This window comes from Acinonyx jubatus, chromosome E2 (genome assembly GCF_027475565.1).
Source record: "Acinonyx jubatus isolate Ajub_Pintada_27869175 chromosome E2, VMU_Ajub_asm_v1.0, whole genome shotgun sequence".
Taxonomy (NCBI): Eukaryota; Metazoa; Chordata; class Mammalia; order Carnivora; family Felidae; genus Acinonyx; species Acinonyx jubatus.
In genome coordinates, this window is record NC_069396.1 from 42,959,299 (window position 1) to 42,976,272 (window position 16,974).

The 16,974-nt window shown below is 58.9% G+C and overlaps 2 protein-coding genes across 5 annotated transcripts; one reads left to right on the top strand and one right to left on the bottom strand.

Moving 5' to 3' along the window:
• Positions 1–348: 348 nt before the first annotated feature.
• Positions 349–4,561, top strand: FXYD3 (FXYD domain containing ion transport regulator 3). The gene is given in 8 exon segments (XM_027044849.2): positions 349–903; positions 1,129–1,185; positions 2,773–2,805; positions 2,919–2,942; positions 3,669–3,750; positions 3,752–3,865; positions 4,175–4,212; positions 4,342–4,561. Coding segments are annotated over 8 exon segments (444 nt in total). The 5' UTR covers positions 349–827; the 3' UTR covers positions 4,362–4,561.
• An 824-nt stretch (positions 4,562–5,385) lies between these two features.
• LGI4 (leucine rich repeat LGI family member 4) lies at positions 5,386–15,840 on the bottom strand. 4 transcript variants are annotated; one of them, XM_027044768.2, is made up of 9 exons: positions 12,458–15,834; positions 11,978–12,049; positions 11,660–11,731; positions 10,581–10,652; positions 10,377–10,448; positions 9,971–10,140; positions 7,827–7,991; positions 7,202–7,707; positions 5,386–6,347 (listed from the first exon to the last, which is right to left on the bottom strand). In XM_027044768.2, the coding sequence occupies exons 1-9, from the start codon at positions 12,628–12,630 to the stop codon at positions 6,033–6,035; spliced, it is 1,617 nt and encodes a 538-aa protein (XP_026900569.1). In that variant the 5' UTR covers positions 12,631–15,834; the 3' UTR covers positions 5,386–6,032. The 4 variants fall into 4 exon arrangements, with proteins under 4 accessions (XP_026900569.1, XP_053066012.1, XP_053066014.1 ...); XM_053210037.1 differs by lacking the exon at positions 9,971–10,140 and having other exon boundaries at positions 7,827–8,119; positions 12,458–15,840; XM_053210039.1 differs by lacking the exons at positions 11,660–11,731; positions 11,978–12,049; positions 12,458–15,834 and adding an exon at positions 11,138–11,638.
• Between the last annotated feature and the right edge of the window lie 1,134 nt (positions 15,841–16,974).

Sequence of the window (16,974 nt, forward strand, 5' to 3'; positions counted from 1 at the left end):
AGGGAAGGTCAAAAGGCTTTTCGCCAGGCTTAGCGAGGGCATGTGTTTTGCGATCGGTGAAATGGAGGATAGAAGAGATCGCCTCCGGGGTTTCCGGCGGTGGAGGGGGCGGGGGTGGCGGTGAAATGGGTGAACACACAGCAAGGTCACGGGCAGTGCGCAGCACAGGGTGGGTCAGAGGACGTGTTAGCTCTTGCTATCAACGTTTTGACAGTGGGTGCTTGTGGCAGTGGGGCAGGGGCAGGGAGGGGGCCGGGAGACGCACGGGGGCTTATCTCGGGCACTGAGGATGCGGGGAGGGTGGGCTGATGCCAGACCAGGAAGGGGATGGGGGGGGTTCTTCTTGCTGGGCAGGCCTACCTGGGGAGGGAGGAAATAAGGCTGCCAGGAGGAGCCTGACAGAGCCTGGGGCCGGGGCAGGGGCAGAAACGAGGTGGGGGGCAGAAGATGGGCCTGGGGCTGCAGCCAGATGACTCGTCTCTGCTCTGTGCCCCACGCCCGCCCCAGCCTCCGGTTCTGCCTTGCCCGCGCCTCGCCCCCAGCCGCCTGAGGAGCCGGCCGGGCCCCGGCCCTGGCCCAGCCCGAGGTCTGCAGAGTCTGGGCAGGGCAGGCAGGCTCCGAGCTGTCCTGTGGCAGACACACCCGGGAACCGGGCCTCTTGCCACCTGGCTCCCAACGTCCCGTTTCCCAAAACACCCCGAGGCCCTGAGAGTCCTGAGTGACGAGCAGCCTCCGCAGAGCCAGGCTGCTTTAAGTCCCGCTCCCTGCCGGGCTGACCCTACGCACCCATTTCCAGCTTTCAGTTTCTCAGTTTCCCCATCTGTAAGATGGGGATAACGGCAGGCAGCACCTCCCTCATTTGGTCGCCAGGGCAATTCGCTTCAAGCCCCAAGTTTGTGTCCAGTGAGTTGTTACTGTGATCCCTCGCCAGGTCCGCGTCGTCACCCACCCCCCCGCATTTACCTCCCAGCCAGTGAGTGGGTTTTAATGCCAGCCTTCCTGCCCTGGGGCGAGCTGCGTACCCCCGGTGGGGGCAGAGTAGGAGAGGATTGGGAACCAGAGGCACCTGTCTGGCAGCCCGCAGCCCTGCTCAAGTTGGACCCTCCCCATCCGTCCCCATCCCTCCAGGCCAGCTGGACGCGGACATGCGAGAGGTGACCCTAAGTCTGCTCATCCTCCTGACAGGTGAGTACCCATCCCCGGGACTGCCTTTTCCCCAAACCCCTCTGTTGAGTGGTGGCCAAGTTCCACGTGTGTCCCTCTCATGCTTTCCGCCTCCCTTGTGGGGTAGGGACTACCAGGACAGCATCTCCTTGAGGGTAAGAAGTGCCACACTGGTGACTTCAAGGGACACACAAAGACAGGACCTCTTAAAGCAGAGGCTCACACAGCTACAAAGTCACCCTCTCGAGGGAGGAGAAGGCTCAGCCCTGTGTACTGTGTCTTTAACACCTCCCTAACACCAGTACAAGAGATGACTGGGAGCTTCGTGTATGCGGCAGTTACGGAAATCCTTTGTGCCTCAGTTTCCCCAGTGTAAAAATGGAAACAATAATGGTATGCACTTAATAGTCATTTCACAAATTAGTACTTGAAAAGCAGTTAGATGGGGCACCTGGGTGGCTCAGTCGGTTGAGCGTCCGACTTCAGCTCAGGTCATGATCTCGCGGTCTGTGAGCCCCGCGTCGGGCTCTGTGCTGGCAGCTCAGAGCCTGGAGCCTGCTTTCGATTCTGTGTCTCCCTCTCTCTCTGCCCCTCCCCTGCTCATGCTCTGTCTCTCTCTCTGTCAAAAATAAATACACATTAAAAAAAAAGTTTTTTAAAAAAAGAAAGAAAGAAAAGCAGTTAGAACAGGGCCCAGTGCAGAGTAAGCACATTGCGTTTGTGCTTTAAATATAATTAAAAATTGTTAATCTCCTTTTCACAAAGAAAGAACAGAGCTTAGGCCCAGAGCTCAGGTGGCCCACTGCTTCTAGCCCGAATGTAATCCTAGTCCTTTGCTTTTCTGGTATTTTTTTATCCCTCACATCGGGCAAGATTGGCATTCCATGTAGGGTAGTAATAGAAAGCTGCACTTTTGAGTAAAGTGCGTTAAGTTTATAATTAGTGATTTGCTTTAAAAGGAAGTGGCGAGCAAACACCGGAACGGGTGGGGTGTGGATGAGGCTGTGAGAATGACCGGGAACCGATGCCATCTGTCATCTTGATAAGTTGATAAGAATGTTGCTCCACGGGGCACTGGGCGGCTCAGCCAGCTAAGCGTTCGACTTCAGCTCAGGTTAGGATCTCGCAGTTCATGAGTTCGAGCCCTGCATCGGGCTCATTGCTCTCAGCCCAGAGCCAGCTTCTGATCTTCTGTCTCCCTCCCCTGTTGACTCTCCCTCTGTCCCTCCCCTGTTCATGTCTCTCTCTCTCTCAAAAATAAACATAAAAAAAATTACAAAAAAAAAAAGAATGTTGTTCCATTTCTGCAGGAGGCATGGATTAGCAGGTGTCTGGAAACACCAGGCCAAAGAGTGGCCTAAAGCCGCCCAGATTAAAACCTATTTTAGGAGGCAAAGTGCCAGCAGGGCTCACAGGCTTGGGGCTCGGGGGTGAGTCCACACCTCCGAGGTGAGAGGTACAGGGGCAGCCAGTGGGGGCCGGACGCCTGTGCCCGCAGGAGGGGAACTGTCTGCCAGGGGACCCTATCTCGAGGCCCCTGAGGCTCTGTGGCTCTGCCCGGCAGTTTACTGAGGCTGGCACTGCCATCCTTCCTGCTTCTCCCAGCAGGCCCGCCTGCCCTGGACGCCAACGACCCAGAAGGTGAGTCAGACTGGACCCTTCCACCAGGCTCACCCCCAAATTCCACCCCCCCCCCCGCACCCCTGCATCTTGGCCGTTGTCCTGGATTCACGTTCTTTTTTCTTTTCTTGCAGATAAAAACAGTCCTTTCTACTATGGTGAGCGCTTGCACCCCTCTCTCCGGAGCCTCCCCACCCCCACCTACTATTTTGTGCCAAGGGGGCCACCTAGGTTGGGTGAGGGTCTGATGTGGGCGAAACAAGGGTGAGGATAGGAAGGGGCGAGGAGTGAGGCACTGAACAGTCAACACCATAGAATAAAGGAATAAAGGAATGAGCGAGGCCAATCTGGTCCCTGCGAAGGTTCTCTTCCGGCAGGACAGACACACAGGAAGCCAGGACATTTCACAGGAAGCCGTTGTTAGGGTTCAAATCAATGGCAGGGGGAAGGGTTGTCTTGCAAAAACTGCCTGAAGGAGGCGAGCTATGCGGTGGCCTCCCCGCCGTCTCTCAGGCACGGCAGACACACTCCAGACCTCCAGACCTTTGTACCTTCCGATCCCTTTGCCACGGCCCCCTGCCTCACCTCCCCGGGTCTCTGCTCGGAGAAGCCTTCCCTGACCACGCTGGGCCTCTGACTTTTTGTCCCCTGGCCCTGCTTATTTGTCTTCAGAAAGCTTATCTTCACCTGACCTTCCATTGAAACTCTTATCGCTTGTTTGTGTGTAAAGGGGAATGTGAGCACAGGAGGGCTGGGGGGCTGTCTGTTCACTCCGTATCCCGGCTCCCTGCCCGCCATAGGTGCCCAATACCTACTTGTTGGATAGATGGGGGTTTGATGGGGGGGGGGGCAGGCACTGACGACCCCCTCCGGGTTTCTCCTAGACTGGCACAGACTCCGAATCGGTGGACTCATCTGTGCTGGGGTTCTGTGCACCATCGGCATCATCGTCCTCATGAGTGAGTGGGGACACTGGTGGCCGTGCTGGCAGGGCAGGGCTGCGGGCCCGGGTCCTCTCTCCCAACCATCCCCTCTCCCCAACAGGTGGGAAATGCAAGTGCAAGTTCAGCCAGAAGCCCAGGTAAGACGGGTTTCCCGTGTGCCCGGCTCACGCTGAACAGACACCTTTCACTCGTGGAAGGAGCTAAATCTCGCAGAAAGAGGCCTCCCGGCGCTGCCCTGGAGAATTCGCGCCACTAAGATTTTTCCAGGTTTATTCTTCAGAGCTGATAATCTTCAGAGGGCCCCAAATCCTGAAAAGCTTTGGTCCCTGGAATGTTACAACCAGCATTGGAAAAATAGCCAGGAAGCTGTCAGGGCAAGCTGAGAATCTTCTAGCCTTGAGAGGACGAGGGAGTGGATACTGATTTCACGACTTTTCTTTCCCTAGTCACCATCCAGGGGACGCCCCTCCTCTCATCACTCCAGGTAAGACAGGACCAGCGTGGGGTGAGGGGAACACAGGATGTGAGGGGTGGGTGAGTGTGCACGTGTGTGCACGTGCCTTGGGGAGAAAACCCCATGTGCATTCACAAGCTGACCTGTCATCTCTCCCAGGCTCTGCCCATCACTGTTGAGGATGGATCGACCAAAAGGACATGGACGTCCCTTCTCTTCCCCCAAGTCTTGGCTCTGCATGGGGGCTTGGACTCCAGGATGGAAGTCTCCCTCCTCTCCTCAGACCGCCTTGCCAGGGTCTCATCTCACCTCTCACTGGGGGTGGGGGTGGGGTGTCTTTCTGTTCGATTTTTAATCTAAAAGTTGATCGTGTCTCCTGCCCAAGCAGCCTCAAGACTCCCTACGTTGGGATGGGCTTTCACTGGCAGCTGGCACAGAAGCTGGCCATCATCTCTCTAAGGCCTGGTGAATGGCATGAGGTCTGCCCTCTGCCTCCCAAGGCTGGGGGAGCCACGGGTGCAATTTAAAATTTTCTAGTAGCCAAATGGTGGACACTCTGGGGAGTGAAAGGGTGCTCTAACCAGATGGAATGCTGGGACATTGAGACCATCCCAGGAAAACAAGGATGTGGATCTTCCTATCACGATATGAGGAGTCACATAGATTATGGTTAGAATAGAAAGACCCCATGACCCCCCCCCCACTCACCTCTGGGACCCCACTTGATTATAGAAAACTCTTCCTAGTACCCAACTGTCCCTGTGAGTTCTCTAAATAATTCCCCATGAGACTAATAATATATAGTGGCCACATGGCGTGAGAACCTCTGAGGAGCCTCAAACTCCCTTGAGACTCCCCAATACCCAAAAAGATCTCCAAAGTGTCCCCAAGGGCCACCCCATATAATGCCTAAAACCCTTCAAAACACCTAAAACTATCTCCTACGATGCCCTGAGACATGACCCAAAGAAGAGATCCACAATAAACCAGCGATTTGTCCCTTCGTCATGCCCTATTTCCTTCAAACATCCCACGAGGCCCCCCATAATCATGAGCCCACACCCTTGCGAAAAAGCAGCAGGGGCAGCCAAAATGCACCCCGTGACCTCTCCCCTCCATAACACTGCTCCTGGGATACCACTCCTCCCGCTCTCCCCCGCATGCCACCCAAGAGACACCTTCTTCCAAAGATCCCATAATGGGTGAGGCAGGTGCACAGCGTGTTTATTGAGCTTATACACTTCCCGTCCTCTCCAGAGAAAGGGTAGTGGGGTCTCCAGCCACAACACCTACTTTCCCACCTATTTCTTGCGCAGGCGCAAGAGGGCCAACACGCTGGGCTTCCGCCTGGGCAGGAGGCATGCGCACAAAGCAGCAGAGGAAGTTAGCAGGCCCGGGCAGGGAAACCGGCCCAGCGACTGATGACGTCACGGAGGCGGGCACTAAAAGAGATTGGCCAGAATGAGTTTAGAGGGAAAGGAAAGCTCTCTCCTCCTCAGTACTTTCAGAGGGAGCAGGAGGGGAGTGGGCTTGAGGGGGCTCTTCCAGACCTCATGGAGTTCTGCACATCGCCCCCACCATGGCTTCGGTACCCCAGCTTCTTGCGGTGCCCCAGCCCGAGCCCCAAGTCATGCTTGGTCGGAGCGTGTGCCACAGGCTGAGATGTTGCTTCAGACTGGAAGTTCAAGGCCCTTGTCTTGAACTCGGCCTGTGGTCGGTACCTCACAGATACCATCACCCCGGGTAGGGCCAGGAGGCCGTTCAAGTGAGCGTCCAGAGGCCTGGGACTCCCCGCGCCAGTGCCCCCTCCCCTCCGAGCCGTGTCCAAGGTCTCAAGGTCCCCTCGCGTTTCAGGCACTGAGGTCTAGCTCGTGATGCTGGTAGATCTGTGTGGGGCCCTTGAAGCAAGCGGCGAAGAGGAAGCGTCTGCCGGCCACGGTGATGTGAGCAAAGGCACGGGGGGCCACCAAGGCTGGGGGCCCCAGCTCCTGCAGCGGCTCCAGGAGCCCTTTGTCAGGCTCAAGACGCAAGACCTGACTGAAGGCGAAGTCGCTGCCCAGGATAGCCAGCTGGTCCCTGGCGATGAGCAGCGGCTGGAAGACGTGGGCACCACGCGAGGGCAGTCGCTGCAGCAGGCGGAACATGGAGCCGTCCCAGCGCATGACCTGTGAAGTGTGGCCACTAGTTAGGACCTGGGGTCCAGGAGGGCCAGGCCTGTAGCCCTTCCGAGCACTTGGGACAGCCTGGAGACAGGCCTGTAGGTCCCCAAACTCCTGCAGCTTTCTTACCTTCACACGTGTCACCACCCAGCTGCTCGGGCCACAAACCTGAAGTCATCCTTGGCCCCTCTCTCCCCCTCACGCCCCACACAGAGTCGGTCAGCTTTACCCACGATGGGATACATCTCTCCCATCTCCTCTGGCTGCACTCCGGCCCGGCCGTAGTCACTTCCCTCCTGGACCATGATGCCAGGCTCTTCCCTGGTCTCCCCCCCTCCATCCCTACACCCACAGTCTGTTCCCCACATGTGTCCTGGGGACACCTGAGTCAGATCAGTGCCTTCTAGGCTCTGCCTGGTGGTATCTCACCCCAGAATGAGAATGCTGGAGGGGGTGGGCCATCAGCCCACAAGACTCAGAGTGCTTGTGGTCAAGTGGGTGGTGGTCAAGTGGTGATTGTGGTCAAGTGGGAGTTTGGAGCATGTCAGAGTTACGGAGCCGGAGTCTGGCGGTAGAATTAGAATCATGGGGCCAGTGTCAATGTCGGGGGACAGGGAGTGGCTTATGGTGAGCCAGCCTGAGGGGTCACTGTCTTGGAGTCAGTGTCAGGGCAGCCAGAGTTCAAAGATCAGAACACTAGGTGGGGTCAGAGTTCGAAGGTCAGCCTGAGAGGTCAGGTCAGTCTCAAGGCCGGTGTGCAAGGTGGGGTCGGTGCTGAAAGACCAGCCCTGAGGGGGGCCGCAGGTCGGGTCTGGCTTGTGGCCTCTGCTGCCTGCCCCACCTGAGGGGCCCAGCCTCACCATGGAGTCCCCGATGTAGCGTGTCAGGCACAGGAACACGTCCCCGCCGGCCTGGAAGTGACGCGTGGCATAGACGTCCTCAGCCTCGGGGATGTCTGTGCGCCTCTCGAAGCGGCCCCCGAGCCAGTGGAAGAGCACGGGCCGCTGTGAGGCAGAGGCCAGCAGCAGGTGGGGCCGGCCGTCCAGCTCGAGGGCTTCGGCATCCGTGTCCCGGTGCCAGGCGTGCAGGCTCTGGTGAGGGTAGAAGCCGGGCCCGTCCCGGCACAGCAGCGTGGTGCTGCCCGCCTTGGAGGCGTCGGCCACCACGAAGCAGGGCTGCCCGTCCAGCCACAGGAGCTCGGCGTCATTGGGCCGCAGCAGCCGTCGTGGGGCCAGGGCCTGTGTGGGGGCCAGGCGCAGGCCGGGGCCGGGCCGGGCCCACAGCTGCGAGCCACCCCACAGGCGGGCGGCCAGCACGAAGAGGCTCGGGCCCAGCACCAGTGGCTTGCAGGACACCACCGAGGGCGCTGTGGGGGGGTCGGGGAGCAGGAGGGGCGGTCAGGCCAGCCAGGCAGGTCGGGGTCTCCCCCCCCCACCCACCGGGCAGGTTACGGGGACAGGCAGGAGGATGCGAGGGGGGGCCCACCGGACAGCTCTTCCTCGGGCCGGAAACGCTGCAGGCTGTAGTCCCAGGTGAGGATCAGACAACGGCCCGCAAACGGCTGTGCCAGGATGATGTGGGGCTCCCCCTGGTAGGAGAAGGACTCCACGCCCAGCGCCGCCTCCCCGACCGTCTGGAACCAGGACAGCTCTGGGGGTGGCAGGAGAGAGTCAGGGAGGCACGGGGGACCCCGAGGGCCCTCATCGCTGAGCCTCGGTTTCCACATCTCTGAAATGAGGGGTGTGCACCTCAAAGGGACGGATAGCGAATCTTTTGATCTATAGACGAATTAAGTCACAGCAACACGGTCATACTGTGTTTTCTAAGCTGCATGACATCATCAAATAACTGCTTAGGAACAACGTATTTATCGATTCATTTAACTCCACAAGATCCTTGTGAGGGACATTTCATCATAGCCGTTTTACAGATGAGGAAACGGGCCGAGAGGCAGGCACGGGACCGTCCGGCACAATCCATCCTTGCCACCTTCCATGAAATCGGACTGGAGCACAAAACTGCCCAGGTAGAGGCCACCTTGTCTCAGCACTCCCCCGACACCTCCCTCCTGAGATGAGGCGTGGCCCTGTCCACACCAGGTTTCCAAGGGAAAAAGAGCCAAGCGATGGGGGTAACGGTCGCCTCACTTGTTTGGCAACGGCTCGTCCTGGACTCGGTCCCTTTCCCCTTCTCCCCGTGACCCGGCACGTGGACGTGCCATAACTCACTTTCAATCATGAAAGCCAGGACAACACCCAGGGGCTGTCCCACGCCCTGGACTGCTCACCTCAGTCCCTCCTCTCTTCTCTAATTCATGGTAAGCAGCCTAGCTTTGGTCGTGATGCACCAAGGTCGCCCAGCGCGGTGGTGGACGGGCCCGGCGGTAGACTCCAGGTTCTAATACATCACTCTATGTGCCAGGCCCTGTCTCCAGGTATGAGGGTTGAAGCAATGAACGAAACCACCAAGGATGCCCACCCAAAGGTGGATCTCTTAAAAACGTCCTTCCTGTCATCACCCCCTGCTCCAAGCCCTCCACGGCTTCCCACGGCCATCAGGATAAAGGCCACTCTGCTCTCTGTGGCTTTCAGAGTCGTACACAGTGAGGCCCCTGCAGCCTTCAGTGTCACCTGTGTCCTTCCCTGCACTCACTCCCTGGGACACTGCCTGACTGTGACCCTCAAGCAGGACAAACTCTCTGCTGCCTCAGGGCCATTGCACATGCTGTCCTCCCTGTCTACAGCGCTCTTCTGGATCTGAAGCCGCCTCTCCAGAAAAGCCTTCTCCAATCAATGCCCCATGGAAGGTAGGACCGCCCCCCTCACTTAATCTCCCTCACCACTCCCTGTGTTTATCACGAGGCATAGCGTACATTTATTTCTGCAACGTTTTATTTAATGCCTCGCCCGCCAGGGCTCTGAGGGCGGGGCCCTATCTTGGTGCCCCTTGCCTCTCCCAGGGCTGGACACAGAGTGAATCTTTGCGGGATAACTGAAGCTAAATTCTCCGGTTCTATGGGTCCCACAGACCAAAAACGTGTCTCACACTTAGATGATGGTAATAATCGATCGTTGTATCTATAGCCTTCGGATCTGAACTCAAATACGCACTGCTTCAGGAAGCCCTCCCCGGCCCTCGCTCTGGCTCTGGGCGTCTGCAGCTCTGTCGGCTTCCCCCATCCCAGCCCTGACCGCTCTGGGTTCTCACTCTCCACTTCCTCTGGCTTCCTCGCTGCTGAGTCTTCTGCAGTGCCCGGGACCCGTAAAGGTACCAAAATATATTTATGGGAAAGCAGAAGGATCGTAGCAAGTATTTTTAAAAGGTCATTTTTATATTAATAACACCAGCAGAGTGAACATTCAGGAGGGCCTCCCATCCGAGGTTCTGCACCAGATGCAGGTGCAGATACATCACTGAATTCTCACTACGTCACTGTTTATTACCTCCATTTTACAGATGAGGAAACTGAGGCTCAGGGAGGTGATGCTGCTTGCCCAGGGTCTCACAAGCTGGGAAACGGCAGAGCAGGGAGTGAGGTGAGCCCTTCAGCCCTGGCAGCCATTCCCCTGATCTCCCGCCTTCTTCTGGAACCCCTGCTGTCCCTCCCGCCCTGCCCGGAAAGCCCCCACCTATGGCTCTGCACTTGAACGTCTTGGGGTCCAGGTGGCGGAGCTGCATGTGGGCCAGAGCAGTGGGGCCGGCGCAGGCCCCAGTCCCCACGCTGGCATTCACGGTGGGCATCCACTGCAGCAGCCAGAGGACGCGGCAGTCACACTGGATCGGGTTCCCGCGGAGGTCCCTGGGGCAAGAGGCCGGGGAGGGGCTGCGACCTGGCTTCCACTGCCCCCTGGAGGCCACACTCCCCGCCCCCTCCCCGGGCAAGGGTTCGGGATGGGGCCCCAGAGATGAGTGAGGAAATATGTGAGGACCGTTGCAGCCGTACTTAGTTATGTCAACCGAAAGTGGGCACAGCAATCCGCTTCCCTCTCAAACATTCCCCAACTCCCCGACCCGCCCAGCCCCCTTGAGCCTCACACATGAGTTAGGGTCTCCAGGCCTCGGAACAGGAATCTGGGGAGGGTCTCGAGATTATTACTGGCCAGGCTCCTGGTGGAAGGAGAGAGAGAGGAGGAACCGTCACCAGCTACCTGGATGCCCCGCGTGATGGGGTGATGGGGTCTGGGGGAGCCTGTCAGGGCGGGCTGGTGAGCAGAGGGGCGAGGCCTTGGGGGCACGCACAGGTGTGTGAGTGAGCGAAGTCCTCTGAGAGCGTTCTTAGAGATGGAGCCAATGTCATTGTCCTCGATGAAGCTGTGGAGGGAAGGCATGGTGAGCGGGAGGCCCTGGGTTCCCTGCTGTGGCCCAGTCGTGCTTGGGGGGAACTCACCCCACGGGAGCCCTGTGCCAACGCCTCCCCGGAAACCTCTCCTCCCCAGGGTCCCAGACTACAATCCCAGGAGCCAGGAGCCTAACCTGTGCTCGTTGCCAGCCTGACAGCGAACGCTGCCACCCCATCACCACCACTGCCACCATTTCCAGAAGCACTGGCACTGGGACAGGCGCTCCCGGTACCAACGGCCCCACTGTCCCCAGCACCCCCTTCTCTACCCGCCACGAGCACCCCTACAGCCACAGTTTTCCCACATACCGGCACCTCCGTCGTCCCCGCCAAGCCCAGTACCTACCACGTCGCCCTTACGCCCACACGACGCCGACGACGACATCCTACCCACAGCCACCGCCAATAGCAATACCGATATGTGATGGCCAACACCCACGACAATGATAACACTAACATCGACCGCTCAGACTCCATCATCAATATCGCCACCGGCGCGATCGCCATCGGGTCCGCCATCTTTGCCAACGTCATCCCCACTCCATGGTCCTCCTTCGTGCCGGCACTTCCCCGCGAGCGGCCGCAGCATCGCCTTCAACACCGTTATCGCCAACACCGGCCCAATGCCGGCGTCGTCATACCGCCTTCCCCGCCACCCCTACCATCACCGCCTCAGAGTTGTCTTCCGTTAATTCGAAACATCTCCTTGCCTCCGGCCTCTCTGTCCGCTTCCCGGGCTCCCGTAAGTCGGGTAGGGCCAGAAACAGTCTTGGGTTCCCCAGGCCCTTTGTGCAACTTGCAGCACAGAGAGGGGAGGTGAGCAGGCTTCTTGCCAAGACGCCAGGCCTCTTGCCCCTCCAGGAGGGACCCTTGTCCGGACCCTCCCGCCCGTGCCAGTAAGCCTCTATACCTCCCTCCACTCTAGGAGCCACACTCTACCAAGCCCCCGTCCCTGCCCCCATCCCCTGGCCTCACTCACAGGTACTGCAGGTGGGACAGGCCCGCAAATGCATCGTCCTCAATCACAGAGAAGGAGTTGGATGTGAAGAGGCTGGCAAGGGAGCAAGAAAGAATTTTTGCAGAGTTGCTGCCCCCTCTCTGACATTTTAACCTCGGCCTCCACCCTCAACCCAGGTGGGCACTGTCTCACACACACACACACACACACACACACGCACACACACGGTGCTTTCACAGCCATGCACATACACGTATGTGTGCACCCCCCCCCACGCACCTGCGTGAACACCCACCCACTCCCTCGAGCTAGTTGTCCACTCAGCTGGGCCCCACTCACAGCAGGTGCAGTGTGGGCACCCTCAGGAAGCTTCCGGCCTTCAGCTGGGTGATTCCAGTCCTAACGAGTGAGCTGGGGATGTGGGCGATGGTGGGTGAGGAGAAAACCGCCCCCAGGCTCCAGCCCCGCCCCAGAGCCGTCCCCTGTCTGGGGGACGCTGACATGCCACCCCAACCCTGGATGTATTTCCTTTACATCCCAGGGACACAGGCATTTGCCCTCCTCACTTGGCGAGGATCCTGGCAACATTCAGTCCTCCCTCCGGCTGTCCCCCCTCTGGGGCCCCAAACGCTGCCCCTGTGCTTCGGGATTGCCCTTCCGCTCCTGTCCCAATCCCAGCAGCCCCCTGTGAGGCATCCCAACATCCTTTGCTGCCCACCTCCCAAGATCCTGAAGGGCCATGTCCTCGGGGGCCCGGCCCCCTGCCCCCAAGCCCTGGGGCCCCAGGACTCCCATCCTCACCCTCGCGGTGACACTCACAGTGACAGCAGGGTCGGGGAGAAGCTCTCGGGCAGGTCTGGAGAGCCCTCACACAGGGCACTATCCTTGGAGCAGGAGCAGCTCGGAGGGCACTTTCCCTTTGGTGGTCTCCAGGCCACCCTGGCGCCCGCTCCGGCCAGCAGCAGCAGCAGCACAACGCCTGCCCCTCCCATCCCCCCTCACCCCCGCTGCGCCCCGGCTCCTCTCTGCCCACCCAGCTCTGTGGGCTGGGGCCACTACACGTCCCATGCCAGGCGACCGTCCATTCCTCCAGCTGGCACGCCCCGTCCTGGCTTCGCTCTCCTTCCTCCGTCTCTCTTTCAGCCTGTCTTTCTTCCCCTATCCCTTTGGTGTCTGATTTTCTGTTTACTTCTTTTTCCCTGTCTGTCTGTCTCTGTCCCTTTTTGTATTTCTGACTCAGGGAGTTAGCCTGTTTTCCACTCTCTCTCTTTATTTCCGTCTGTCTCTCTATCTCTGTTTCTCTCTCTGAGTCTCTGTCTGCCTGTTGGCCTGTGTGTGTGTCTCTCTCTCTGTCTGTTATCTTTATTTCTCACCCCCCTTTCCAGTTCCCTGTTCTTCCCCTCCTCCCACGCCCCTTCTCCTTGGAGGTTTGGGAAAGGGACTCACTGGGCACCGGGTGCGCCCAGCAAAGCAGCGTAAGAAGGAGGAGGGGGTCAGAGGCCATAGGAAGAGCAGCCCTAAGGAAGGGACTGGATGGCCCCATGGGAGGGGAGGGGCCACAAAGGGCTGGAGCTGACCACTCTCAGCCAGCCCCCTCCCCAGATTTCCCCCTCCACCCCACTCAGGGAGTGTAAGGAGGATGTCACCCGGGTGGGGACCGGATGGCTCTGCCAGCGGAGGGGGTGGGAGAAGAGACAGCTGGGGGCTGGAGCCATCCTGGCCACGCCCAGCCAGCCCCCTCCCCTGGCTCCCGGAGGGTGTGATGTGCGCGGTCACCAAGGCCCAGCTGCTCCCTCTGGTGGCCAAACAGGGCAGGGCCGCTGTCCTGCCCCAAACCCACAGCCTCCAGGCCAGCCTGAAATTAACCCCTTGAGTGCCCACCACCCGCCGTGGATAAGGAACCAATGCAAGCAAACAATGATGGTGATGGTGCCACCCCCTCCCTCAGCGTTGGCTCTGCACTAGGCCCTGTCCTAAAAGTTTACTAGCTCGTGCTAACAGCTCTCTAAGGTTGACCCTATTATATGGCTATTTTACAGGCACAAACGCTGAGGAGAGAGGTCAAGTAATTTGCGATTTGGGTTGCTGACTGGGGCTGAGCCAGCACTCAAGCCCCGGCAGCCGGCTCCAGGGCCTGTCTTGTGATTTTTGTGTTCTTTCTTGGGAGACCAGAACTCATGAACACTGGTTGTTTTCATTTGGACTCTGCTTTTAGCATTAAATAAGCAAAATCCAGAAATAAATGACACGTGTTCCCCAACCTGAAAGAGTAGTAACAATAATCATTGAGCACTTACCGTCTGCCTGACTTAACATGAATTTACTCAGTTCTCACAACAGCCCTGTGAGATGGGATCCCCACTTTGCAGGTGGGAAAACCGAGGCAGGAAGTGATTAAGTGATTCGCTTCATGGCACTGGACAGATCTAAACCTAACCTCTGTCCTCCCACCCCTCAGGGAAACACACGGCATCTCTGGCTACGGCTGCACACGCCTGGAAGACGTGGAGGACAGGGGGCTCACCGGCACCAGCTCAGCAAGGACCACGGGCTCGGTTCTGCGTGGGCTCAGGCGAGTCGTTTGACCTCCCTGACCCTCAGTTTTCCCATCTGTCGAGGGGGGCAGTCGGTGGCACCCACTCCCCAGGTGTGCAGAGCACTCCATGAGATGAAGGAGGCCGTGGCCCCCGCTCGTGGGTCAGCGCAGGGTAGGCGCCCCGCCGTGGTCGGCAGGCTTGGGTGTGGACTCCGGACCCAAGTGTTTGTCCTGGACCCAAACGGCTCTGTGATTTGAGCCAGGCCCTTCAGGTCTCGGTTGCCTCAGTTGTACAGTAGGGATGATACACTTCTTTACGGGGTCTTTGAAAAGATAAAGAACTTCGTGCCAGGGACACAGAGGGGACGCAGACACGCCTAAATCCATACTCACAGAGCACTCAGCCACCAGGGTTCTCGCTGCGGCTCACAAGGGGAATGACAATGGCGACAGTGACAATACCTAACGGGTGCGTGTCACTGACTGCCGGGCTTTGTTCTCAGTGTTTTCCACGGATCGTTTCCGACGGTCCTCCTAACTTCCCTCTGAGGTGACTACTGTTTTATCCCCATTTTACAGAAGGAGACACTGAGCCTCAGAGAGGTTAAGTCACGGGCCCAACATCACGCAGCTAGAAAGTGGCTGAGCTGCTCCTCTCTGGAGCAGTTGGCCTCGAGAGGGAGGGAAGCCAAGGACTGGCTGGAGCTGGCCCGGTGCTCCCAGCCCTGCTTCACTTCTCTGCTCCTCTGTCAGCCTTCCCCAGGGCTGCATAAACATCAGGGTTATCATTAACCAGAGACTGCTGGTGACCCCAGGGTGCAAGGCCATGAGGGGCAGAGGCTCAGACATACAGGGGCGAGGGGGTGTCGCAAAGCCCCCTGGGTCCTCTGAGGCGGGCTGTGTCTGTGCCCTGCGGATAAGCATGTTCACTGGCTCCTGGCTCTGGTGTCTTACGGAGTCTGGGCCCGTGTCTAACTCTTCCAGGCCGGGGGCCGTTTCTGTCCGTAAGCACCAGGGACCTCAGCAGAATCAGCTCCACCTTGCTAAACCTCGGTTTGCTCATCTCTAAAATGGAGTTAATGACAAGACAGTGTGGGCTTCAGAGGCCTCCGAGCCTGGCCCGGCGTTATCCGTACGACCTTAGCGATTCCTCCATTTTATAGGGCAGAAACGACACAGAGGGGTCCCATGGGCCGCTCAAGGTCACACAGTCAGGAGTGGCAGAGCTCAGAGCTGATCCCGGGTTTCTCCGTCACCAGTGCCTGTGAAGCTGGCCCGCCCATGAGGAGGACACCGTGCGTGTTGTTCTCCGGGGAGTCCTCCGGGCCACGTGAGATCAGGAGAGTGGGGGTTCAGCCCATCAGCACACAGCGGGTGGTGTCTCCAAGTACGCGAACACAAGTGCATAAGCGTGTCCGTCTGTGCCCGAGTGGCCAGCTATGTCCTGTTTGTGCATTCGTGCATTTGTGTGTGTGTGCGCGTTGCATGTGTCCGCAAGTGTGTCTGTCAGGGTTGTGTGGCTGGTGGTGTTGTGGGCTGTGCGGGAGGGTCCTTGGTTTTCCCCGCGGGTGTGTTATTCTCTGTGTGTCTGCCTCTGTGTTTGTATGTATTTGTTTGCTTTTGTGCCCAGATAAACGGGGTCTTTAGGTTTCTGTGTGTGCGTGTGAATGTGCGTGGTGTGCACCCCTGGGGGACCTCACAGCCAGCAGCAGAAAACACACGCACACACACACACACACACACACACACTGAAATGCCCCCAAAATAGCCCTGTGGCGCTGACCAGGTCTCCACAGAACCCTGGGGTCAGGGGTCAGCGGGCTCCTAAGGGCTCAAATGGCCTTAGGTCCCAACTGGGCCCGACTCCCAGGGGGCCTCACAGAAAGTCACTGACACCTCCCACTGCAGGGCAGAAGCTGTCTGGGGCGCTGGGGCGAGCGTGCGTGCGTGCGTGCGTGTGTCTGCAGTCCAGGCCTCCCTGCCGACACCTCCTCTCCCCAGCTGTCCCCAGCGCCGGTAGTGTTCCTCCATCTGAGCCGAGAGAGTTAACCTAGCGGGCCAGGGCGGTCTGGGCTGGGGGCCGCCCCCTGGCCCCCCTCCAGCCCGGGCTCCAGTTACAGCTGCTGGTTGGGGAGGGTGAGGGTGGGGTGGGGCCGGGAGGGGAGACCGCTGAGGGCGGCGCAGTCCAGCTCTGGGCCAGGGGGTCCAAAGTGCTCACCCCCGGCACAGCCGGACGTTTGGGGGCCTTCTTTCAGCAGGGGACAGCCTGACTGGGGTGAGCGTCCCCTGCCCTCCCCTCCGGGCCTCACCCCTCGCCTGGCTGGGCCACCTATTTTGGGAGCAGGAGTGGCCAAGCCCGTGGCTTTCCAGGCAGGCCTGACCCAAGAGGAAGGGAGCGTGGTGGGGACAGTGGGGTTCCCCGGGAGCGGGAGTGCGGGGCGCAACTCCTCCCTCCCCTGCTGCAGAGCGTGCACCCTGCTTGGGGTGGGTTTGGGACACTCACGTGTGTGGGTCAGATTGCGTCACTGTTTGGGAGCACGGGAGGCTCAGATGAGGAGTATCGTATTCGTGACTGTCTCCACCCCACATCTTGCTCCAACCAGAGGTTTGGGGAGTGGGCGTTGTCACTGCGTGTGCTCGTGTGCTTGCGTGTGTGTGTGTGTGTGTGTGTGTGTGTGTGTGTGTCCCTGCCCCTGGCATCTGTCTTCTGTGTCTCAGCCTGGCTGGTCTGGGCCTCATGCGACTCGCCGGGTGTCTGCCTATGAAAGTCACCCAGAGGCAGGCAGACAGGGATGTTTTC

Coding starts and splice junctions, on each gene's coding strand:
- LGI4 (XM_027044768.2), bottom strand. CDS start 12,630: ATGGGAGGGGCAGGCGTTGTGCTGCTGCTGCTGCTGGCCGGAGCGGGC. Junction 10,141..10,376: donor CTGGAGACCCTAACTCATGT/GTGAGGCTCAAG, acceptor CTCTTGCCCCAG/GGACCTCCGCGGGAACCCGA. Junction 6,348..7,201: donor GCTACATCGGGGACTCCATG/GTGAGGCTGGGC, acceptor CACACTTCACAG/GTCATGCGCTGGGACGGCTC.